The sequence below is a fragment of the Saimiri boliviensis genome, chromosome 1 (assembly GCF_048565385.1).
Source record: "Saimiri boliviensis isolate mSaiBol1 chromosome 1, mSaiBol1.pri, whole genome shotgun sequence".
Classification (NCBI taxonomy): domain Eukaryota; kingdom Metazoa; phylum Chordata; class Mammalia; order Primates; family Cebidae; genus Saimiri; species Saimiri boliviensis.
The window spans coordinates 174,471,592-174,497,962 of NC_133449.1; the positions used below are offsets into that span (position 1 = coordinate 174,471,592).

The 26,371-nt window shown below is 38.1% G+C and overlaps 2 protein-coding genes across 3 annotated transcripts in view; one reads left to right on the forward strand and one right to left on the reverse strand.

Moving 5' to 3' along the window:
• Positions 1–5,504, forward strand: part of XKR3 (XK related 3) — a 32,694-nt gene extending 27,190 nt beyond the window's left edge. The window contains exon 3 of one of the 2 annotated variants that reach the window (XM_074381282.1): positions 1,825–5,504. In XM_074381282.1, the coding sequence (XP_074237383.1) occupies positions 1,825–2,462 (638 nt within the window). In that variant the 3' untranslated portion in view covers positions 2,463–5,504. The remainder of the gene's footprint in view (positions 1–1,824) is intronic. The other variant, XM_039471688.2, reaches the window with a different exon arrangement.
• A 5,388-nt stretch (positions 5,505–10,892) lies between these two features.
• On the reverse strand, positions 10,893–25,863 carry LOC101047407 (putative F-box/LRR-repeat protein 21). The gene is made up of 7 exons (XM_003920563.4): positions 25,704–25,863; positions 21,966–22,062; positions 20,980–21,110; positions 19,459–19,825; positions 18,872–18,994; positions 15,434–15,605; positions 10,893–15,063 (listed from the first exon to the last, which is right to left on the reverse strand). The coding sequence occupies exons 4-7, from the start codon at positions 19,822–19,824 to the stop codon at positions 14,420–14,422; spliced, it is 1,305 nt and encodes a 434-aa protein (XP_003920612.1). The 5' UTR covers position 19,825; positions 20,980–21,110; positions 21,966–22,062; positions 25,704–25,863; the 3' UTR covers positions 10,893–14,419.
• Positions 25,864–26,371: the final 508 nt, after the last annotated feature.

Sequence of the window (26,371 nt, forward strand, 5' to 3'; positions counted from 1 at the left end):
TATCTCTGATAAAATCCTGATCTTTGTGACTATGCATTGATGTCTGCACAGTGATGTAGGTGCCTGATTCAATGTTCACAGTTTGGCTATTTTTGGAAATAAGCCTGTCCAAAAATTCAGGGCAAGAAGGAAATTGAGGTCTTTAAGTTTATGATAGCTTCAGCCTTGGTAGCACTAGGGACACTGATGTCCAGACATTGATGGCTGGAGTAATTTGGTCACCAAAGCTGACTCAGTACCGACTTGAACACTGGAAGCACTCAAGTACAGGTTGCACCTGTATCCCATGGTTGAACACTGGGAGCACTCAAGGCCTGCAGCTGCCATGATCTGCCTTTCTCAGATTTATTCAGGCCTGAAGTCACTTTAGTCGATCAATAAAACTATTGACTGGAACTGGAGTACATTTTGCTGAGGCCAATTTCTCATCTGTTGCTGGGGTGGGTCTGGAAGCTTGCCCCTTGGTATCAACCTCCCAAAGTGCTGGGGTGAGAAGACAGGCAAATATCAGTCCCAAGACAAAGTCCTATACTTATTTCCTGGGATCAAGAATCCTCCCAGCTCAGTCTCCTGAATAACTGGGACTAGAGTCATGTGCCACCATGCCTGGCTAAATTTTGTAGCAACAGGCTTATACCATGTTTCCCAGGTCAGTCTTGAACTCCTGGGCTTGAGTGGTCCACTCACCTCAACCTACTAATGTGTTAGGATTACAGGTATGAGTCACCACATCTGGTCAATTTTACTTTTTAAATTTAAATTTTAGGTTACTTATTTTTATTCAGTCATATTTCTCATAAATGAAATTTAGGATGCTAATGATTCAGAGTTTCACTTTGAGTTTTCCTTAAGGAATAAATGGAGTGTTGATGCTCATTTTCTAAATAGTCTTAGAAAATGAAAAAGTAATTTGGATGAAAAATGACAACTTGACCACTTTTTGTTTTCTGGCTTCATTTCATTGTGTATGAAGAGTGGATTTTTTTTTTAGCCTGAATGTGTATGTGCAATGAGTTTTTACTCTTTCAACTGAATACAGTACAAAATTGTTTAAACACACTATGCAACTACTTCATAACTTAGGCTTTCTTCCATGTGCTTATTTGTCTAATTATTAAAAGAACAATGTTGAAATTAATTAATTTTGCTCATGAAGAATTTTCTGATAAAATTACATTAATAGACACAAACACACATATGCACACACTCACTTATTAATTTCTGGAACTTTCAGATTTTCTGTTTCTCTAGTATTTTCTATTCCATCACTCAGCAAAATCTGTCAGCTTCACTTCCAGGATTTACTTTAACTCCACAGCTTATTTCTTATTTCCTATTATCACCATAGTGTAAAACACAGTTTATGTTACATTGGCCACTACTTTACACTCTAACTTCCTATTTTACACTCTTAACTTTCTATAAAGACTAACTTTTCAATGTCTAATTCAGGTAATTTTATTATTTTTTACTTGAGACTGCTTTCTATGTGCTATAACATCTTATAGCATCAGATCTGAATGTCTCTCTCATATTTCATCTTTGCCAGTCTTCCCTTTGAGGGAATGTGTATATACCTGTAGAAATGTAGGTATGCATGTATTTGTGTTATTTGTTTTTCCCAGGTGTATGTATGTATTGCATACTTAAATATTCCTGGTAATAAAAGCTTAACAAAGCTTTTATTATTATTATTATTTTGTAAGTAAATGATTTTCTAAAGGAGTTGAGTGGGGATAAATCTTAAAACCACAAGGTTAGAAGAGAAAGTGAACATTACTAACAAAAAATATTTTCTAACATTGTTATGTTTATCTTTAATAGCCTTGCTGATGACATGTTGCCTCTTATCAGCTGCTTATGGGGCAATTCTCTGCAGTACACTAGCCATCCAAATCAGCAACGATGATACTACCATTAAGCTACCGCCAATGGAACTCTTCTATGTGATAATATGGCGTTTCTTAGAAATTATCTCACGTGCAGTGGCTCTGGCATTATTTGCTGCATCTCTGAAACTGAAGAGCCTACCCTTTCTCTTGGTCATATATTTTGTATCAGTGTTGGCACCATGGCTGGAGTTCTGGAAAAATGGAGCTCATCTTCCTAGCAGTACAGAAGATTCCAGTGTGGTGGGTACAGTACTGATGCTTATCGTCATCACACTACTGTATGCTGCCATCAATTTCTCCTGCTGGGCAGCAGTGAAACTGCAGTTGTCAAATGAGAAAATATTTGACAGGAGAGAGAGGTGGGGCCATAGAATTCTACACTACAGCTTTCAGTTTTTAGAAAATGTGATGATGATAATCGCATTTATATTCTATAGAGGGGAAACTTTACTGAATTGTTGTTACACATTAGTTGCCATACACGTCCTCATAATCTACTTATTAGGCTTTTCCTTTATGTGTCTCTTCTATCACTATTTGTACCCAAGGAAGTCAGACAAAATATTGTAAAGACATACTAAAAATTAGCCAGAGTCACTGTGGTATTATGTAAACATCTAAAGAAAATTAAAAGAATAAAAATAAGCAGCTAAGGAAATATTATCATTCTTGGAATAGATGAGTAATTTTCATTCAATAAAATATGAAATATTCACAAAATATACATACGTACTTTCACAGAACAATGTAGTAAAGATGCTGAATGTGACTTTTTAAAGATACTCTTTCATTAAAAAAATTATAAAGAGCAAGATCTTGGGAGTAATTTTCAATAAAATTGATTTTTTTCCTGTAACTATGTATTAGTAATTTTTGTTTCCTTCCTTCCTTCCTTCCTTCCTTCTTCCTTCCTCCCTCCCCCGCTTTCTCCCATTCTTTCTTTTCTTTTTGTAACATATTCTTATCCTGTCACCCAGTATTGAATATAGCGGCATGATCTCAGATCACTGCAACCTTCACCTCCCAGATTCAAGTGATTCTCTTGCCCCAGACTCCCAAGTAGATGAGACTATGTCACCTGCCAATACACACGGCAATTTTTTTTTTCTTTTTCTTTTTTTACTAGAGGCAGGGTTTCACCATCTTGGCCAGGCTGTGTCAAACTCCTGACCTCATGATCCACCCGCCTCAGCCTCCCAACATGCTGGGATTACAGGTCTGAGCCACGGCAACCAGCCTAATTTTTTAAAAAAAGTATAATTATACAATTCATTAAATAAAACAAAATCAAAAGTTCATCTGAGTCCAAAAGCTAAGCAGGAAAAATAACCATAATGCATTTTTTACCTAGTACATTTTTGGAACCAGTGCCATTAATTTAACAAATGTTTGGAATCTAGTGTATACATTTTGAGCTTATGAAAATGCTGCTGTTTATATTAATTTAAGGTAACTAAGGTCATTCTCATTGAGCTTTGACTGACAGAAAACAACTTATATTAATACATCTGAAAGTAAAAAAAAAAGTTGAATTAAAAAGAAATGATCATGTTAATAATTTAAAATACTAGTTTACATTTCTGACAACAGTGCATAAGGATTCTCTTTGCTCTACATTCTCAAGAACACTTTCATCTTTCATCCTTATGTTAATTCTAACATTCTAACATTTGTGAGAGGAGGGCTCATTATAGGTTTTAATTTACATTTTCTTGATGATTGGTGGTGGTAAGCATTCAGTTGTTCAAAAATTAGTTGGGGATAGTAGTGCACACCTGTAATTCCAGCTACTAGGGAGGTTGAGGCATGAGAATTGCTTAATCCAAGGGATGGAGGTTTATGTGAGCTGACATAGCACCACTGCATTCCAGCCTGGACGACAAAGTGAGACTCCATCTCAAAATAAAGAAAGAAAGAAAATATAGAGTTGTTGGCCATTTGACTGCCTTCTTCTGAGAAATGTAAATTCAGATTCTTTGACAATTTTAATAGGCTTCTTTGATTTTTGTTAAGTGGCTTGAGTTGCTTGTATGCATTTATTATTCTCCTTTATCATATACATGAGCTGCAGGTATTTTCTCCAAGTGTGTGGGTTCTCTCCTCACTCTGGTTATTGTTTCCTTTGCTGTGCAGAAACTTTTTAGTTTGATGTGGTGCAATCCAATTGTTGTTTTGTTGTGCTTTTGTAGCCTGTGCTTTTCCTTTTGGTGTCATAGAATAGATGTTTCAAAAATAAAATAAAATCAAAAATAGAATTACCAGATGATTCAGCTACTGCTGAATATGTACTCAGAGGACAGAAAATTAGTATATCAGAGATATTTGCATTCCTATATTTATGTTACCATTATTCACAATAGCCATGTTAGGAAAACAACCCAAGTGCTTATCAACAGATTAACAGATTGTGTGACACATATACACAGTGGACTATACTATACAGCTGTTATTGTGACAAAAAATGGAATTTGAAGACATATGCTCAGTGAAATAAGACAGGCATAGAAAGACAAATATAGCATGATCACAATTATATGTGAAATCTAAAAAAGTTGAACTCATATGCCAGGTATGGTGGTTCCTGCCTGTAACTCCAGCACTTTCAGAGGATGAACACCTCACATCACAAGTTTGTGGCCGCAGTGAGCCATAGCTGTGCCCCTGCACTCCAACCTGTGAAACACAGCAAGACCCTGATTCTTTAAACAAACACACAAAAGGTAGTCAGAGATTGGAGTATGGAGTGGTGATGGTAGTGGATAGGGAAAGTGAAGATGTTCATCGAAGGGTAAAACATTTCAATGAGACAGGAAGAAGTTCTGGTAATCTGTTGCACAGAATAATTATCACAGCTAGTAAATGTACATGTCAAAATTGCTGAAAACACCAGTCATGCTGTCTCAGGTCTGTAATCCCAGCACACTTGGTGGCCATGGCGGGCATATCACTTGAGGTCAGGAGTTCAAGATTAGCCTGGCCAACACAGTAAAACACTGTCTCTACTAAAAATACAAAAATCAGTCAGGTTTGGTCAGCACACACCTATAGTCCCAGCTACTTGGGAGGTTGAAGCAGGAGAATCAATTGAACCCAGACTGCAGATGTTGCAATGAGCTGAGATTGCATCACTGCATTCCCACCTGGGTAACAAGAGCAAAACTACATCTCCAAAAAAAAAAAAAAAGTAAAGATGGCAAAATAGCAACCGCCTCAGTCTGCAGTTGACAGCACCAGAAGACAAGTGATCTCCACATTTCCAACTGAGAAATCAGTCATTGGGACTGGTTAGACAGTGGAAACAGCCCAAGTTGGGCAAGCTGAAGCAGGGTGGGGCACAGCCTAGTTGGGAGGCACATGGGGCTAGAGAACTGTCTCTCCCAGCCAAGGAAAGCCACTGGGGATTTTTCTGGACACTCTGGCACTCCAGCTCAGATATTGTGCTTTTCCCACAGGCTACACAACCCGCAGACCAGGAGATTCCCTCTGGCACCTACAGTGCCAGTGACCTGGGTTTCCAGCACAAAACTGGGTGGCTATTTTAATCGACTGACACCTGGGACATTGGTGAGACAGAACTGCTCACTCTCCTTGAAAAAGGCTGAAGCCAGAGAGCCAAGTGAGCTGGCTTGGTGGGCCCCACCCCCACAAAGACTGGCAAGCTAACATCTGCTGGCTTGAAATGCTGACATTCAGCAGAGCAGTTCGAGCTCGACCTGGGATGTTAGAGCTTGGTGGGGAGAGGGGCGCCTGCCATTGCTGATTCTCTGGTAGGTGTTTTCAACATCACCTGTATAAATAAAGTCGCTAGGAAGTTTATACAGTGGCTGCATGGAACCAACCAGGGCAGCTCAGCAAGGCCTCTGCAGCAGACTGTCAAGTAGATTCCCTTCTTGCGGGGCAGGGTATCTCAGAAATAAAAAGACTGCAGCCCTTCAGGGTCTTACAAAGCCCCCACTGTCCTGGAGAAACCACCTGAGAAAAGGGCGGTCATGGGTTTCCCTTCAGCAAATGTAAATGTCCCAGTCCAGCATCCCTGAAGGGAGTGACAGATCCCTTAGTACAGTGCTTGAGCTTCATTAAGGGATAGACTGCCTCCTCAAGTGGCTCTGGGAACCTCTCTGTATCCTAATTGGGAGACACGTCATACAAGAGAGCTCTGGCTGGAAAATGGCAGGTGCCCTTTTAGGATGAAGCTACAAAAAGAAAGAATAGGCAGCAATCTTTGCTGTTTTGTGGCACCTGTGGGTGATTCCCAGGCAAGAAGGGTAGGAGTGGACCTCCAGCAAACTCCAGCAAACCTGCAACAGAGGGGCCTGACTATTAGAAGGAAAACTAACACAGAGAAATAAACAGCTTCAACATCAACAAAGAGGACATTCACTCAGAAACCCCATTCAAAAGTCACCAATTTCAAAGACTAAAGGTAGGTAAAGATGGAAAGAAACTAGCACAAAAAGGCTAAAATTACCAGAAGCCAGGAAGCCTCTTTTCCTCCAAGGGATCACAACACTTATTAGCAAGGGACCAAAACTGGAAGGAGAATGAGGGTGACGAATTGACAGAAGCAGTCTTCAGAAGTAGGTAATAACAAACTTCTCTGAGCTAAAGGAGCATTTTCTAATCCAATGCAAGGAAATGAAGAACCTTGAAAAAAAGGTTAGACAAAATGCTAATGAGAATAACCAGCATGGAAGAAAACATAAACAATTTGGTGGAGCAGAAATATACAGTGCAAGAACTTCATGAAGCATACACAAGTTTCCATAACTGAATTAATCCTGCCAGAGAAAGAATATCGGAGATTGAAGATCAACTCAATGAAATAAAATGAGAAGGCAAAATTAGAGAAAAAGAGTTAAAGGAACAAAGCCTCCAAGAAATATGGGATTGTATGAAAAGACAAAATCTGTTTGATCAGTGTACCCAAACATGACAGGGAGAATGAAACCAAGTTGGAAAACATTCTTCAGGATATTATCCAGGATAACATTCCCAACCTAGCAAGGCAGTCCAACATTCAAATACAGGAAATACAGAGAACACCACAAAGGTATTCCTTGAGAAGAGCAACCACAAGGCACAGTATCATCAGATTCACCAGGGTTGAAATGAAGAAAAACATCCTGAGGGCAGCCAGAGAGAAAGGTTGCATTACCCATCAAAGGAAGCCCATCAGTCTCCCTGCAAATCTCTTGGCCAAAACCCTATAAGCCAGAAGAGAGTGGGTGCCAGTATTCAACACCCTAAAATAAAAGAATTTTCATCCCAGAATTTCATATCCAGCCATACTAAGCTTCATAAGTGTAGGAGAAATAAAAGTCTTTATACACAAGCAACTGCTGAAAGTTTTTGCCACCACCTAGCCTACCCTACAACAGCTCCTGAAGGAAGCACTAAACAGGGAAAGGAACAGCAAGTACAAGCCACTGCAAAAATGTAACAAATGGTAAACACCAACGATGCAATGAAGAAACTGCATCAACGAACTAAATTCACACGGCACAATATTAACCTTAAACGTAAAGGGGCCAAATACCCAAATCAAAAGACACAGACTGACAAATTGGATAAGAAGTTAAGACTCATTGGTGTGCTGTATTCAGGAGACCCATCTCACATACAAAGGTATAGATAAAGGGTTGGGGGAATATTTAGCAAGCAAATAGAGAACAAAAAAGCAGGGGTTGCAATTCTAGTCTCTGATAAAATGAACTTTAAACCAACAAAGATCAAAATAGAAAAAGAATGACATTACATAATGGTAAATGTATTAATACAAAAAGAAGAGCTAAATATCCTAAATATTTATGCACCCAGTACAGGAGCACCCAGATACATAAAGCAAGTTCTTAATGACCTACAAAGAGACTTAGACTTCCACACAGTAATAGTGAGAGATTTCAACACCCTATTGTCAATACTGGACAGATCAACATGACAGAAAATTAACAAGAATATCCAGGACTTCAACTCAGATCTGGACCAAGCAGACCTAATAGACATCTACAGAACTCTCCACCCCAAAACCACAGAATATACATTCTTCTCAGCACCACACCACACTTATTCCAAAGCTGACCACATAACTGGAAATAAAACACTCCTCAACAAATGCAAAAACAAACAAACAAACAAAAACCAGAAACCGTAACAGATAGTTTCTCAGATTACAGTGCAATCAAATTAGAATTCAGGATTAAGAAACTCATTTAAAACCTCACATCTACATGGAAACTAAATACACTGCTCCTGAATGCATAATGGAAAAATAACAAAATGAAGGCAGAAATAAAGATGTCCTTTAAAACCAATGAAAACAAAGACACAATGTACCAGAATCTCTGGGAAACATTTAAAGCACTGTCTAGAGGGAAATTTATAGCACTAAGTGCTCCTGAGAGAAGTGAGGAAAGATGTAAAATTGACACCCTAACATCACAATAAAAAGAAAAAAAACTAGAGGAGCAAGATCAAACAAATTCAAAAGCTAGCCAAAGGCAAGAAATAACTGAGATCAAAGCAGAACTGAAGGAGATAGGGACAAAAAAAAAAAGTTCAAAATATCATCAAATTCAGACTCTGGATTTTTGAAAAGATAAAAAATAAAAAATAGACCACTAGCCAAACTAATAAAAAAGAAAAAAGAGAAGATCCAAATAGATGCAATGAAAAATGTTAAAAGGGATATCATCACCAATTCCACAGAAATACAAACTACCATCAGACATTACTACAAACAACTCTATGCACACAAACCAGTAAATCTGGATGAAATAGATAAATTCCTGGACACTTGCACTCTCCCAAGACTAAACCAGGAAGAAGTTGAAACCCTGAATAGGCCAATAACAGGGATGAAGTTGAGGCAGCCATCAATAGACTACCAACTAAAAAAAGCCCAGGTCCAGATGGGTTCACAGCCGAATTCTACCAGACGTACAAAAAGGAGGTGGTTGCATTCATTCTGAAACTATTCCAAACAATACAAAAAGAGGTAATTCTCCCTAACTCATTTTATGAGACCAACATCATCCTGATACAAAAACCTGGCAGAGACTCAACTAAAAAAGAAAACTTCAGGCCCATATCCATTATGAACATTGATGCATAAATCTTCAATAAAATACTGGAAAACCGCATTCAATAGCACATCAAAAACTTTATCATGATCAACTTGGCTTCATCCCAGTGATGCAAGGCTCGTTTAACATACACAGATCTATAAATGTAATCCATCACATAAATAGAACCAAATACAAAAACCATATGATTATCTCAACAGATGCAGAGAATGCCTTTGACAAAATTCAAGTCTTTCATGCTAAAATCTCTCAATAAAATAGATATCAATGATATAGAAAATAATAACAGCTATTTATTACAAACCCACAGCCAATATCGTACTCACTGGGCAAAAACTAGAAGCATTTTCATTGAAAACAGCAAAAGACAAGGATGTCCTCTCTCACTCACTATTCAACATAGTATGGGAAGTACTGGCTAGGGCCATCAGTCAAGGGAAATTAATGAAGAGAATTTAAATCAGAAGAATGGACATCAAACTGTCCCTGTTTTCAGATGACATGATTGTATGTTTAGAAAACCCAAAATATTTCAGCCCAAAATATCCTTAAGCTGATAAGCAACTTTAGCAAAGTCTCAGGATACAAATCAATGTGCAAAACTTGCAAGCATTCCTATACACCAATAATAGACAAACAGCCAAATCATGAGTGAACTCCCATTCACAATAGCTACAAAGGGAACAAAAAATATATATACATACATATATATATATATATATATACACATATATATATACACATACATATATATATATATATATATATATACACACACACCTAGGAATATATATACACACACCTAGGAATATAACTAACAAGCCATGTGCAGGAAATAAGAGAGGACACAAATATATGGAAAATCATTCCATACTCTTGGTTAGAAAGCACTGATATCGTGAAAATGGCCATACTGCCCCAAGTAATTTATATATTCAAATCTATCCCCATCAAGCTACCAATAACTTTCTTCACAGAATTGGACGGAAAAACAATCTTAAATAATCATTTCTTTAGACATACTAAATAATTAACTTTTAGACACACAATATAATTAACTTTTCTACAGTTAGATATTACAACTACTGTGACTTTAAGGATTTAACTGAAAAAGCCTTAGAAAATCAGATAAGGGTGACACTGGGTGAATGGATTGAGGAAATGCACAAAAATCCCAGACACACCCCAGAGCGTAGTTGAGTAAACTAAATGTGAGAGGGAAACAGGTAGAAGTACTTGGTGAATTCTGTGGTCCTTTTCTTAGGTTAGTGAGAAACCACTGGCAAAATTAAATCAGGAGAGTGACAAGATAAAATTTGTATATGACTATTTTGCTATTACCAAGTGAGATCACCAGCGGTGGCAGGATGGATCTGTACTCTTCCAGGTGGGCTGGACTGAGGAGAGAAGAGCACCATGCCAATGTGTCACAGCCCGGAATGTAAGGTCTGCATCTGTTCAGAAAAAATATTCTAGATAGACACAGCTTGGAGTTATCATTGCTCTTTATATCTGTCAAGGCTGTGGAAACTGAGAATGAGTCTCAGGAAGAGTTTCAGAAAAGGAAAATTGGGCTTACATGCAAAGAAACCGACAGGGACTCAAGATCAGTCACAACTACTTGGGAGAACACAAAACCCATGAGGTTTCTTGCTGTGGTGCCGGGTGTTCAGTGGCAGGCTCACTTGAAGGCAGAGTCAACCCTGATGGGAACTTGAGATCAGTCACATCTACTTAGGAGGAGAACACAAAGACCGCAAGCTTTGTTGTTGTGATGTCAGATGTTCGGTGGCAGGCTCACTCTAAGTTGGAATCAATCTGGAACCTGAATCCACAAGCTGCCACTGGAGCAGACCACCGTGGAGCCAGTGGGGGGAGCTGGGGGATGCGGACACCCACAGGCCTCACAGGCCCACGCTGCCCACCCCAACCCTCTTGTTACACTTTACAACTTGAGGCGGCGCAGGTCCCGGCCTGACCCCCATTGAACTGTTTTTTATTGGTAATAGCATATTGTGTTAATTACTTTAGCTTTTTAATAATAAAAACAGTTGTCAAGGGGAGACTGCAAATTTATATTTCTTCAAAATTACCTTGGCCATTATTGACATTTTGCTCTTCTATGTGAATTCTACTATTAACATGTGAAGTTTCATTAAAAAAAATCATTTTGGCTATTTTTTGTTTGTTTTTAGAAACAGGGTCTCACTCTGTCACCCAGACTAGAGTGCAGTGGTGCATAGCTCACTACAGCCTCAAAACCCTGGACTCAAAAGCTCCTCCCACCTCAGACTTCCAAGTAGCTAGGACTACAGGTGTGTGCCACCACACTGAGACATTCTGGCATTTTGAATTGCATTATATTTACAGGTGATTTGGGACAAATTTCCATAGCTATGGAAATTGACTTTTTGCATCATGAAAGTAACATTTTCCCCCTTTAAGATTATCTTTTGTGTCCTTCACATTTTGTAATTTTCCATGTTAATGTTTTGTGCATACTTTGTTTTTATTACCATTTTAAGGGTAGCTTTTTAAAAATCACTTTATTTATTTATTTATTTATTTATTTAGGACAGAGTCTTGCTTTGTCACCCAGGCTGGAGTGTGGTAGTGAAATCTTGGTTCACTGCAACCTCTGGCTCCCACGTTTAACCTATTCTCATGTCTCAGCCTGCTGAGTAGCTAGGATTACAGGCATGCACCAACATACCTGACTAATTTGCGTATTTTTAGCAAAGACAGGCTTTTGCCATTTTGGCCAGGCTGGTCTTGAACTCCTGGCCCCACCCACCTCGGCTCCCCAGAGTGCAGGGTTTATAGGCATGAGCCACTGCTCTCAGCCTAATCACATTTCTTAATTGGTCACTGAATGCAGGAACACCATTTGAACTTATATTAAGCAATGTTTGCTTTTTAAAAAAATCTCTATGGTATGTTTAGTTAAAACAAAACATCAGAATGCATCCTACAAAATAAGCATATTGTTTGATAAAACTTAAACAAGAGTTACAACGTAAAATGTAAAATTCATTAATTTGAATTTCAGGTATTTGAAGCCGCTATTCTAAGTTTGAAACTGTTCCATTACTTTATGTTCTTTTTATTAGTGAGAATATATAGATACACCGTTACTGCCTTTGTATTTCTAAAACAATCATTTCCCTCCATCTTTAATAATTCAGTCAGTTATAGATTTCTGCATTTCCTTAGTAGTCTGAAGATTTTACTCTCCTTGCTGATGAGAAGTCTGATTAGATACCATTGTCTTCCCTCTGTAGATAGTGTACTACTTCCGGCAGCATCTTAAGGTTTTCCCTCTTTCATGATGTTCTGCAGTTTCATTTTGCTAGCTGACTTAATTTTATTATTAGCTACACTTACAGCTAACTTCCCATCCTGAGACATTTCTTTCTTCATTTCTAGTAAACTCTGTGTCATTAGCACTTTGAGTGTTACTTTTCTACTGTCTTTCTCTGCTTGGCCATTTGTCAACATTTATTAGCTAAAATCCTGTTAAGTCTATTAGTTTATCCTCCAAGTTTACAAGTGTTCTCCTGTTTTTCATATCTGTCTCTAACTTATTAATTTCTTAATGAATTAGCATATTTATGCATTCTCACTTTCATTGGTGAGAATTCATATTTTTATCAATTGAGATTTCTTTTTAATTTTAATTATATTGAACATATTTGTCATTTCCAAGATTTTTTTTAAATTTTAATAACTTTTTTCTCTTACATATGTAATTTTGGCTTCTTGGATGTCCCTATTTCTTGTTCTTTTCAAATTTTTTTTCCCATTTGACTCTTTGACAAACCCCAAGTAAATATTGTTCAGATTCTTCTTTCATTTTCATTTTCATTCATCATCTTCTTGGTGGGGATTTTTAAGTTGCCTTTGTTAAGAATCCATGTGTTGTAGAAATTAAATTTTCACATTTTAAGGGGTTTTTAGCCTCTTTTTTTAGTACTCACTGCTCTCTGCTGGATAAGACTCTTTCTCTCATTAAATTATCTTGGCACCCTTTTTAAACAAATCTTCTTAAACAAGTTGTGCTAGGGAAGCTGATTATCTATGTTTATACATGAATTTGGACCCCTACTTTACACTATATATAAAAATTAACTCAAAATGGATAAAAGGCCTAAACACAAGAGATTAAACTATAAAACTCCTATAAGAAAACATAGGCATAAATCTTAATAACCTTTCTTGACATTTGCTAAGAGAGTAGATTATAAGTGTTCTTACCACAAAAAAAGGTAATTGTGTGAGGACAGGAATACATTAAGTAGCTTGACTGTAATATTTGGTTTACTGTGTATATGTATATATCAAAACATCATGTCACATACCTTAAATACATGCAATTTTAATAAAAAATAAAAATTTTAATGAAAGATACAAAATGAAAATGTCTGATGGTAAATGTAGTGCCTGCTGTCTATAAAAATAGGCATTTTTCCAGAGAAGACATACAAACAGCCAATGAGTATCTGAAAGGGTGCTCAATATCACTAATCATCAGGAAAATGCAGATCAAAATCACAATGAGATATCACTTGTTAGAATGGTTATTATCAAGAAAAAAGCCAAATGATAACCAGTTGTATTAATCCATTTTCACGCTGCTGATAAAGACATACTTGAGACTGGGCAATTTACAAAAGAAAGAGGTTTAATGGACTCACAGTTCTACATTGCTGAGGAGGCCTCACAATCATGGCAGAAGGTGAAAGACATCTCACATGGCAGCAGACAAGAGAAGAGAGGGCTTGTGCAGGGAAACTCGCTTTTTTAAAACCGTCAGATTTCATGAGACTTATTCACTATCATGAGTTTGAGTTTTAATGGAATGCTCATTATCTCTCAATATGATAAAGTAGAATCTAAAGTACCATGGAAATTATGTTATTTATTAAATCACAAGATGATCTCATATAGTGCTAGAAATGTTATAATTAAGTAAGCTTCTGTGTCTATAATCTTGATTTTTACATTTAGTTTTTAATACTATGTATTTTATAAAATATATTAATAGCAAGATAAAATAGAATCAAATAAAACAATGTAATAAAGTAGATGATATAACTTAAGGAATCCAAGTTCAATATTACACATTTACTTAGCAAGCCAAAATATGACTTCAAGGAAAGCTAAGAAATCTACTTAGAAATTGTCTGTAGCTTTTAGCATCTCAACCATCTAATCCACATACAGTGCTTGTGACTTATTTACAGCAATTTCTTGCTTTTCAAATTTCTTATTTTTTTCAAATATTTCTGCAGCAATTCATTAAGACAGTTTGCAAACAATAAAATATTTGAACTAAAATATTGCAGCAACACATCTTAAAATTTACATTTGCTTAGATAGAAAGCAGCTAATCATACTGATTTAAAAAACAACACCAACAACAACTTCAGAATCTTTGGTAGCCAATTACCATAGAGGCATCACTTCAGGGAACCATATTCTTCCCAGGTATTTGGAGACTTCAGTGTGAATTTCATCTAGGCTATAATCTTCATCAGGGATCAAAACTTCCTCCATTATAGAGAGATGTGTTAGCCTTCTCCCACACAGTCTTACAAACTTGATGAAGGCACTGCAGCTAACTTCACACTCACTGAGGCCCAAGGCCGTTAAGTTTGTACAGTGTTCACCAATACAAATAAGTTCCTTATCAAGAGGCTGAAGACCATTAGCACACACCACTAACTCAAAGAGTCGAGGACAGTTGAGACCTATCCGTCCTAGAACTGCTTTGCTGACTGAACGACCAAAATAAAGGTGAGTTACAGGGATTTCCTCTTTGAAGAACATCTCAAATTCCTCTTCATATAGAAAGAAGTACATGACAACATTAACTCTAGGGGAATGCTTAATAAGTGCATCCCAACTGTGTTTTTTAATAGCATGAAATGCAATCTGTCCAGGATTTTCACTCACAACATCAATTCGAAGATGTTCAAGGTTAACGTGAGTCTCGCTTGAGAGTGCAAGGAGAAGCTCATCAGTTAGGATGTAATAATTCAATGCCAGTTCTCTAAGGCCTTGACAATGATCAGCTACACAAAGAATTCCTGTGGGAAGTTGGGGGAAATTCTTAGGAACAAAGAACATACTGGTCCTAATACAATATTTTGTACATTTAAATTTGACATTAGTTACTCATTCTTTGTGAAATAGATATCTAACCATTTCTGAGAACATGGCTGCCAAGAGATATAATGTATATAAGGAAAAGCATATATATGTGTAAATTTAAAACATCTCAGGAGAAAGTTACTATATCTAACTATACCTACCTTGCAGATTAGGAAAACTTTTGAAAAAACTTACCATAATAATTTAGGCTTCATAAGCATATAATTTTCAATAAGAAATTGCATCTTTACAGTTACTGTAATAAAAAAATATATATCACTCTAGCTTTAAAAAAATGTAACCTACCATCAGATGAAACATGAGGACAGCTACTCATTTTTAGGAGTCTTAGAGTGTCACTATTATTGGCCACAAGAATCTTCAATGAAGGATCATCCACTGGTGTGTCTTCAATTTTGATTGATGATAAAGATTTTGAGTTAATAAAAACTACTGTAAGTGCTGACACAAAATGAGACTTGTATGGCAATAAGAAAAAAATATGAAAACATTATTTTAAAACACACAGCTTTAAGTAATTCATTAAAACCATATCAATACATGCTAATGATAACACAGTAAGAATCTGAACATATGGCTGCTTCCACAGAATCATTTTGCAGAAGATATTTTTATAACAAAGTACAGTTTTATATTTTTTATAATGATAAATAGTGAAAAAAAAAGCTTCAAAGATTTCATAAAGCATGTCTTCCAATTGTTTCAATGTTAAGGATTTGGTTTTCAATCTTAAAAGGACATAATTAATGTATATTTATTTCCTAGAACAGGGGTTGGCAGATTATAAACCACTTGCCAAATCCAGCTCATGGTCTGTTTCGTTATGGCTCACTAAGAATGATTTTTGTATTTTAAAATGGTTGGAAAAAAATTTTAAAGAATAATATTTTATGACATGAAATTACATGAAACTTGAATTTCAGTGTCCATAAATACAGTCTGACGGGAACACAGCCATGCCCTTTATTTGTATGTTGTCTGCATCTGCTTTCAGACTGCAATGGCAGAGTTGAGTAGTCACGGCATAACTACACGGCCCCCAAAGCCTGAAATAGTTGCTATCTGAAACTTTTTAACCCCTGCTCTAGAACAAATAGAATCTTTATCTGATTTATTCACTCCCACATGTCTAGCACCTAAAATAGTATCTGGCACATAGCATGGCAGGTAGATGATAAAAATTTGTTGAATGAATAAATGAAGTTTTAATTCATTCTATAAGATTTCACAATATTCAGCGACATGCTTTTCCTTGCAAATTACCCAAAGTAAATCCAAGTCTGTGTATGCTTTGAACACTGACAGACTAAAGCTTACTTCTAGTTTGACCTTAAAATGAGTAGAATTTCAGAAACGTTCGGATTCAGTATTTTTTGGCAAAGATAGAAAGTCTGGAAACCAAATCTGTAAATGACCACTCTACCCTTTTCAAAATCTATCAATGTGGATTCTACCAGAGGTTCTATTACGCCTAACAGAATGACCAAATTGGTTATAAATGTTCATTAGTTTATAAGAAAACTTATTGATTTATACTAATTGTAAACTGGTTTACACAAATTTTCAAATAAATTTTCAAATGGTAGAAGGCTAGACCTCTTCATTAAATTTTATAGTACCAAAATTGTTAGGGGAATATAAATACAAAGTTTAGTTTTTCTTTAATCAACTGTCAACTGACTGCTTTAGTCCTAAAGGATGACTTTTAAAAAATTAGAGTATATATTTCATTATAATAACAATATATTAGTTTAGTACTATTTATGCTTAGCAAAATGTTATACTTTTATTTTTCCTTAGTTTACAGATGAAAAAAACTGAGTCTCAGAAAGATCCATGAGCTTGCCAGAAGCCACAGAGCTTACTTTAAAAAGCAGAGGTAGAGCTTGAAATGAAGCTTGCTAATTAATTCCTGGTGTCTAGCTCTAATGACTGCATCAGCTAACCTAGAAGTTGGTCCTGGAAGCTGATATGCAACATTAGAGACAGCTTTTAGAATATAAGAAGAATTTCAGGGTAAGCTGATTCTGTAGTTCATAAACAAGGAAATAACTATCTAGAAGTATAAATTTCATCGGATTACTTACATTATTCTAATCCCTAAATGATCCATTTTTTTTTTTCAGCGCATCCCTTTAGAAGATAAACAGACCAGCAGGAATACTGGCTAGAAGAGAGCCATGACCCAGTTTATAAAAGAGATGCTGCTATTCCTCTAACCTCTTCCATAGGAACGTTTCCATTAGCCAGCTTTACCAACTACCATAATTTAATATCCATCTTATATCAGGCACTATTCTGACTCTGGGTTTATAATGGTAAACAAAATAGAATCTCTGCCTTCAATGAGTTTGTGTTTGGTGTGCGAAGAAGGAAATAAACACATTAAATAAATGAGGTGGTTTCAAGTACTGATTAATAACATAAAGAAGATAAAAATAACGTTAACTGTAAAGTAACTGGAGGAGGGGGTGCCATTTTCACAATGGTTAAGGAAGGGCCTCTCCGAGGAGATGGCATTCAGGTTGAAGCCTGAATGAAGAGAATACAATTGTTAGTTTCCATGGCAGAGCCTGCTGGTTGCTTCCTGGCAACCATTCTTCCTTTCTTTGTTAATCTAGTCCCAATTTTTAGCTGGGCATACTGCCATCCAGCTCAAAAGTTCCCCAGACTCCCTGGAATCTGGTGTGGCCAGACTGAAAGGTAAATAGAAACACTGGGTAGTACTTATGGGTAGTCTCCTTGATAAAGAGAAGGCACACCCTTCTCCCCCATTTTCTAACATCCCAGCACCCAGAGCAAGGATGTGATGGTTGGAGCTTAGAAAGCCATCTTGCGGGCCGGGTGCAGTGGCTCAAGCCTGTAATCCCAGCACTTTGGGAGGCCGAGGCGGGTGGATCACGAGGTCAAGAGATCGAGACCATTCTGGTCAACATGGTGAAACCCCGTCTCTACTAAAAATACAAAACATTAGCTGGGCATGGTGGCGCGTGCCTGTAATCCCAGCTACTCAGGAGGCTGAGGCAGGAGAATTGCCTGAGCCCAGGAGGCGGAGGTTGCTGTGAGCCGAGATCATGCCATTGCACTCCAGCCTGGGTAACAAGAGCGAAACTTCGTCTCAAAAAAAAAAAAAAAGAAAGAAAGCAATCTTGAAGAAACACCTTGGAGAGAGTGGAGTGGCTGGAAGGAACCTCAGTTCCCACTACCTTCATACCAGCTATGGACTGCTCGCCTATCAATTTCCTTAATGTGAGAGAAATACACTTTAATCATGTTTTGAGCCACTTTTGTTTTGGAGTTTCTACTGCATGAATCTAAACATCATTCTAACAAGCGTAGCTCATTTAGTTAAATATTATATTGTTCCACCTCCAACAAAGAGGCCACAGAATCACAGGAAAAACATCCACTCTTCCCTCTACATGCTTTGTGTTCAAAGTAACTACATAAATTGGCATTTAACTAGAATAAGCACAATATCCAAATTTTATATTAATGACACTGTGGGAACAATGACTACAGTTACAAAATATATCTAAAGAGTGAAAACATGCATAAACTATTTTTGTAAAAATAAGTGCTGGTCAATAGAAAATGGCTTTAAATAATACTTTGAATACAAATAAGAGATGGTCTGTCTTTAGGAAAAAAAATGGCTTCTGCCTAGTTTGGCAGTATTGAGGGATTTTATTACAGCTCACAAAAAAAGCATAACATCCTTACCTCTGACACATTCATGAAACTTGGCTTGGCTGTTGAAATCAAGCCCAAGGTCTGGATGGAACAATTTACCAGTTGAGAGAGTATATCACAGGCAGCTTCTGCTGACTCAGTGCTGCTGTCGACCTAGACAGACAATTTTTAATCTCAATTTCCTGAAGATAATTTTATCAGAAAGTTAATGGCAATGTAATTATTTAGTAGAATTCAATTGCAAAATTTTATTCATCCCTCTGAACTATCATATAAATGAGTATTTTTTCTTCGTACAAAATGTCTCAAGACTATAAAATGAAAAACAGAGATGATGACAAATTAGCCTGCCAAGCACTTCATATTTTCAAATCTTTGGCAATTACCTGAATTTTAATAACAGCATACAAATGATGGAAACTACATTTTAAGTTTTTCAATTACAGCTCAAGTTCTACACTTCTATCGATGCAAATAACTGCAGAAAAACAGGAAACCACTTCGGATAAAATGTTTTGCAAAATTCACTGACTGCCTCAAAATAAGGCTCTAGATATACAAAAGCATTGTTAACAAAGTATCAGTCACAGTTTCCATTTAATGCTGATTTTTCTTACCTTAAAGCTGACATATTGAAGATGAGCAGAATGCTTTTTAATGATCTGCTGAATGAGATCAGGATGAGTGGACTTGAAATATGAAGTAGCTGACTGGTTCAGTTCAAATTCAAACTTTCTCCAAAGGTCAGGAATATGAAAAACTTCATTCCATCTCCTACATACGGATGATGCACGGGCCCGATCTAGTAAAGGAAGATACTGAAAAATTCGTAATACTACGTGGTGAGGCAAATGCCCCCAATCTAGAAGAACCGTGTGCATATGACTCTGATTGAGAGAAGAGTAGAACCCAAGTTTTGGCTGTTTCGCTGCTGCTGATGACTGGACAATTTTATTCTCAACAGATAAACTGTTCCTCTTCATTCTGTAAATATTAGAAAATGTTCAGTGTCTGACAGTTTTTTTCACATTTCCACCAAATACTGGCACTCTAACAGTATAGGATAACATTAAAAAATTTAAAAATGTCTAGTTAATACAATTTTAGTTGGTATCTTCCACTTTCATTCATCGATAGGTGCTACCTCGTGCTGGGGATATAGAGATAAAGAATTACAAACCTGTTCTCAAAGAGCTATAGTCAAATGGTGAAATACAGTGATCAATGCTAAGACCAAAGTTGGGACAAGTTTCAGTGGAAGGAAAAGAGGATGCATGTGATTGAGTTTGTGTGTAGAAGAGGTACCTTGCGAGACTTCAAGGAGGATATGTCCAAGGAAGCACTGTAAGTCCCAAGTTTTTTTTTCCTGGTCAATTATTGTATCTTATCTCTTTCAAAAAAGGAAGTATCACATTGAAATTGTACTAAAAAAAAAAACTCTTGGGCAGTCTTGGAGACAGCAAAACATAACTAAAAGCATGGGTCTAGATAAGTCCCTACTCTGCTACTTACTAACCATATGATCTTGTCAGAACGAATTACTCTAAACCTCAGTTTCCTTGCCTGCAACAAGAAAAGTATCTATACGGTCATTGTGAGGATTAAAGTACCAGCAAATAGTTTAGTTGCAGTCTGTGTTCCTATATTAAATTGTCCCGTGAAGTTTTCTTAACTGTTTTCATTTCGTAAGTCAAAGAATAATATTAACAAAAATTCAAATGATCTGCAACAATTTTCAGATGACAGCCAGGACACAGGAGCTCAGAGAAGTTGGATATGGCAGGGACAAACTCTAAGTTCAAGCAGCACACCTGATCCTCTCCATAAAGCAACCAGGGAATGAGTATTCTTACCCTCCAAACAGAAATGATGAAACTCTAGGTATTAGCCAGCATGGGACACAACTAAGTTCCAACAAATTTGAAGTCCAGATATGTCCAAGTAAATATGGTCAACTTGTATATATATTTCATATAAGAATACAAAATATTTTATGTATGCAATTAGTTGAAAGGCAAAATAATGGTAAGAATGGTTCTGAACTATATTGACATTTGTTTAACTATAGAATCCTCCTTTCACTCCTGAAATGTTAGGAATGTACACATGGAAGATTCAGTGTCATAACTGAAACATACCTTGAAATCTAACGAAACATGTATGTAATATGTAAATATCTCTGTCTTGTGATTCACTCTGTCTGATGTGACAGATTTCTTAACCACAACATACAGCTGGATCCCAGAAGCAGGAATGACCTATAAAGTCACTGAACAAAATGAAAAGTCATTGTTAGGGTTTGGAAAACTGAAATGAAAAGCAAAAATAGTTACAAAGCTGCTCTCAAGCATCAGACGAAAGAGCTACTACACACATTTTAGTCTGACGAAACCAGTTACATGCATGACTTAGGTCCTATCCAGCAATACTACGTAGACTCTGTGAAACTGCTGGCTACCAAAAATTCAAAGCATATGCTATTTTAAAAGGACTCATCTACTGCTCTTCAATGCTAACTCCTTAAAACTGTAAGGTACAAGAACAGATGCTGGATTCTAAATTCTAATGTGGACCACAGTCATTGACATTTTGCTTGTAACAATTTCATTTGGAAATCTACAAAATGGATATTTAAATTTTCACTAAGATTTTACAAAGAAGTTACCCTTAATAGAATCCTTTACTTGAAAACCAACGAATGCCAGGTTACAAAACTGCCTTGCAGTTCTAAACAGAGGGATTGTGCTATATATATTGTGCATGTCACATCTCACTGTATGTGGCATGGATTGTTAAAATTATTTAATAATATCATTAAATTGCCAATTCACTGATGGTAGAATCACAATAAGTAATTAAGGGTATTATGTTAATACCAATAACTTGTTAAAAATAATATTTTAATGTTCTTTTAGGTTGTGTACGTTAATCTTCAGAGCATAAAGATTATAGTCACTCACAAATCAAAAGCTTCATATGAAATAATTTTATAGCTATGTACATTGTAAAATATATTTTAGACAAATTGATATTTACTAGCTTGAAAACAATAATCTAAACATTCTAGCCTAAAGATACATGACCATTTAAAAAGTCAATCATTTCTTTTTCAAGCCTTTCTTACCTAAGGGAGGCTTCCAGATTATAGTTCACTCTGAACCAATGAAATGAAGCAACTGTTGTCGTGGGGGTACTCACCAACATTCATCTGATTTCACTTCCTATATTGGTAAAACACCACAAAAACACATTCATTAGAATACATAAATAAACATCCAATCATTTCTATGCTTAGGTTCTTTATCTATCACTCTATATTGAAGAATTTTGTTAGGAAATTACTAACAAAATTCTAAAACTATTTTTTGTTGTTCATTAAAAAACTATCCTCACCAGGCACGGTGGCTCACGCCTGTAATCCCAGCACTTTGGGAGGTTGAGGCGGGTGCATCATTTAAGGTCAGGAGTTCAAGACCACTCTGGCCAACATGGTGAAACCCCATCTCTACTAAAAATACAAAAATTAGCTGGGTGGTAGTGGTGCACACCTGTAATCCCAGCTACTCAGTAGGCTGAGGCAAGAAGGCAGAAATTACAGTGAGCTGAGATCGCGCCACTGCACTCCAGTCTGGGCAACAGAGTGAGACCTTGTCTCAAAACAAAACAAAAACTAGCGTGGTTAGTGGAAATCTTATTACAATTCCCAGGAATTATACTTGAGGCTCTACTAAGGCTATGGATCAAAGAGTGAATGAACTCTGGAATCCACATTTTAATTAATGTCTACAGAGAGATACTACAAAAAATTGAGGGAGTTCATGACTACAATTATTTGTTTATAGGCTCTGTAAATCTTCCAGTTACAGCTTTTAGCAGTGCATAATACCATCACAGTTATAGTAAAGAGACAGACACACAATTTTTATTATTTTATCATTCCTATATGAATATAGTTGGACTAGTCTGTTAAGAGAATATATGTTTCAGATTTAAAATTTTTTTCTTTTTTTTTTTTACAAGTAGAGACCAGAAATGCTTCCAAACATACAGTGCTTAATAAAAAATTTGTACATATACATTGATAGAGTTGGCATTAAGTCAGTGATACTCTCTCTGAGGTTTACCAAATTTCAGGAAAGTGACTTGTCAAAGTTAGCAGCAAAGTCTAAGAAAATCGAAGAAAATAGTAATATAGGTCTATAGCAGGATAAAACAGTCTTGGCATCATGAATAAATGCAGTAAGGTAAAAATAAATACACTTTACTACTTTTGCAAACCAAACCCAACTATACAGAGGAGGTAAACAAGGCAATCTATTAATCTACTACACACTTCCCTTAAAACTCTACTGTCTACCACCTATTAGTTTTCCGTTTCTCTCTCAATCCCACTCCTAAAGCAGAACTGGGAAGGACAGACTAGGGGAATGTATTTGAGCTGAGGATATACAATTTGATTTCCTCACTACCACCTGCTGTTCCACTGTCCTCCAGATAATGTCACAGTTGGGTGTCCTTCCTTTATTCCAGAAGTAGAGGGAAAGGAAATCCAGGACACACTTTCAGTGAAACACCAAAAATAAGAGAAAGACAAGTGACTAGTTATTTATTCCTCAAATTAGATGACACACAATTTTATTTACTGCAGAAACTTTTCTGCTGACTTATACTTAAGGCTCATTTCTGTGCCAATAGGTCCTTCTTTATGCGAGAATACTGACATAATACTGACGTACCAATAGGGATTTGCTTCGTAAAACCATTAAGATGGTGCCTCAGTACCTATCTCAGATCAGTTCACTGAAGTCCTCGGAATCAGATGAATTACTTCTCTGGTTGCTGAAGGAACATGATGGCTGTCTCCAAGTCACTATCTCGAATTGTGAGGACAGGTAGGGAATAAAACCAGAATACAGGACCCCATCAAGTGATAAGCCATCCTTCCAAAAAGGAAGAAAAGAGCAAGCTGGACACAGATCTTCAGCACAATTCCAGAGTATGAAACAGGTTTCCTAGCATTGAGGAGCTCCACTAACCACCTTAACTCAAATACCTTTTTTGATGTGTTTTCTAATTTGGTAGATCAGGTGGCCACGTGAATCAGATCCTCTAAAAGTATCTAAGAGATTGCCCACAGCATTCTTGAGGGCAAGATAATCAAAGACAGGTGAGACGAAGACTGACTGAATATCCACAGCCAACTCACTAACGGCTATGGAAGCAGCTCTCTTTTGCACCATCACTAGATTCTTCCAGACTGGTGAAATGAATACCCAGAAGTTACTTTTAACAGTTTCAAGTTTTCCATGGTCACAACAAGAGAAATAATATGTGAATACCACAGACAACAGAATATAGATTCAAAATTATCTGAAAAGGGTGGACAAATTTGTTGGGAGCCACAAGATAAAAGTAAATAAAAATAATTATTAAATATCCTTTATTTAATCTCCTTCCTGAAGTTTCATGGTGAGCAATCAGATTGTTGCCCCAGGCAGATGATCCCTGTTAAGGAGCCTGGAATCCTAGTCGCTGGTGTAATGGAAGGGAAAGCACGACCTGGACAGGCAGGCTGAAGCCTCCCGCTCCAAAATACACTTAAAAACACATAGCTTTCCAAAAAAGAATGGGGCAACACCTCCTTCTACTAAATGTAACCCAAGCAAAGGACAAAACATAATTTATTGGAGATGTCATGAAAAAGATTTACATTCTTTGTAGCTCATAGGACTGACTTTAGGTTCCCTTTTCAGTCTAAAAGTTACAATTCTTTTTAAACTATCAAATAAAAGTATCAGCCAGGTATCAGACAAAAGGTGAAAAATATTTATGTCAAATATTTCCTAAAGCAGTGGTTGCCATCTTTTCGATGTTCTGGCATCTTGTCACTGGTTTAGCAATTTTCTACACTTTCAAGTCTCTCTGTGGTATGAAGACATCTCTACTTAAAAAGTTTTGCTTTCTACCAAACATAATACGTATGTTTATTTTTTAAAAAATAACAGGAAAACTAAAGTTTTCCAAATATATGTAGATTGAAAACACCTTTGGAGACACAAGGGGTAAAGCTGAACTGGGCGGTTTGTGAAAATCCCTGAATGGGGGGCTTCTGGGGCATTTGTTTCCCTCTCCACATCGGCACCCCAAACTCGCCTCTCCGGACTCTGGAAGTGCGAAGGGAGCGGACAGCAAGCCAGACCCTCCTCGGGGTGGCCTGCCGAGCCAGGGAGAGCCCACCTTGGACTGGGCATGCTAAGGGAGCTAACAACCAACACAGGTGTTTCCAGAAATCATTTTTGCAAGATTTTTCGGGGAGAAAATAATCATAATTTCTTCTTCAATTTCTTTTCTTGGAAGCGTCTTAAAAGGCACAACTCGCCAAAGACAAAGACCGTACACCTTAAAGCGCACAGATGAGCGCTTTCAACTGGCGGGAAGACTACTTTTTGACGTTTCTTTGTGGCAACTATAAGTCCTGTGAACCGAACTGCAAGCAGTCATGCGAAAAGCAACCTCGGGTAACCGTGGTCACAGCGAACGCAGCCCTTTCTAAGCTCACCCCCGACGAGCCACCCGAGGCTGACGGGGTGGCCGGGTGGGCGCCCGGCCCTGCGGGAGTCCAGCCCCGCGAGAAAACGGCCGCCTGGGGGCTGCGCGGCGTCACCGGCGGCCCGAGCCAGGCCCCGCTCACCCCGGCTTCGCGGGACCCGGCCGCGGAAGGGGTCGCTCTAGGGGGCGCGGGGCACCCCGAGACCGCCCCGACGCGGCCCAGGGCGCGAGCGCACGCCTCCCCAGCCCGAAGAGCGCGCCCATCCCGCCCCACGTCGCCGCCGCCGGCTGCGACCTCCGGAAGATGCGCTACCTTTAAAGAGAGGACCAGCCGCGTTTCCGCGCGTGCCCGTCCTTCGCGGGCCGGGCCGAGGCGCCCAAGTCCAGCCGTCCGGTAGGCGCTGGGATGGGCGCGAGCGAGGCCGGCTCCGCGGGCGGGGGCCACAGGCGCGCCTGGGCGCAGGGTCCGAGGAAACCGCAGCCGCCCCGGCCCCGCCCCGCCGGGCCCCGCCTCGCGCCTCTCCTCACCCGCAGGCCGCAGCGCTGGCGCCGCCTGGCGGAGTCCTGCACGGCGATCTGAGCCCGCAGCCCCGCTCCGGCGGGGGCGGCGGTTGCCGAAGCGCCCCTTAGGTGGCACGTGGGAGGCTCCCTGCCTGCTGGTCTTCAGCTAATTCCCCGTGGCCACCTGCCTGTGACTCCACACAGGGGCGAGCTAACGCTTGTGGTTTCCGGGACTTACTCCCTGTGAAGCGCACCCCTTTATCAATGCACAAATGCAGGTGACCCTTGAACAATGGGAAGAGGGCTTGGGGTGCCAAACCCTGCGCAGTCCATGGGGTATAACTTTTGACTTCCCCGAAACTTGACACTTAATAGCCTCCTGTTGACTGAAGCCTTGTCAATACATAAACTGCGGATCAACACGTATGCTGCAACAAGTTATCCAGAAGATCTAGCCAAGTTCATTGATAAAGGCAGCTA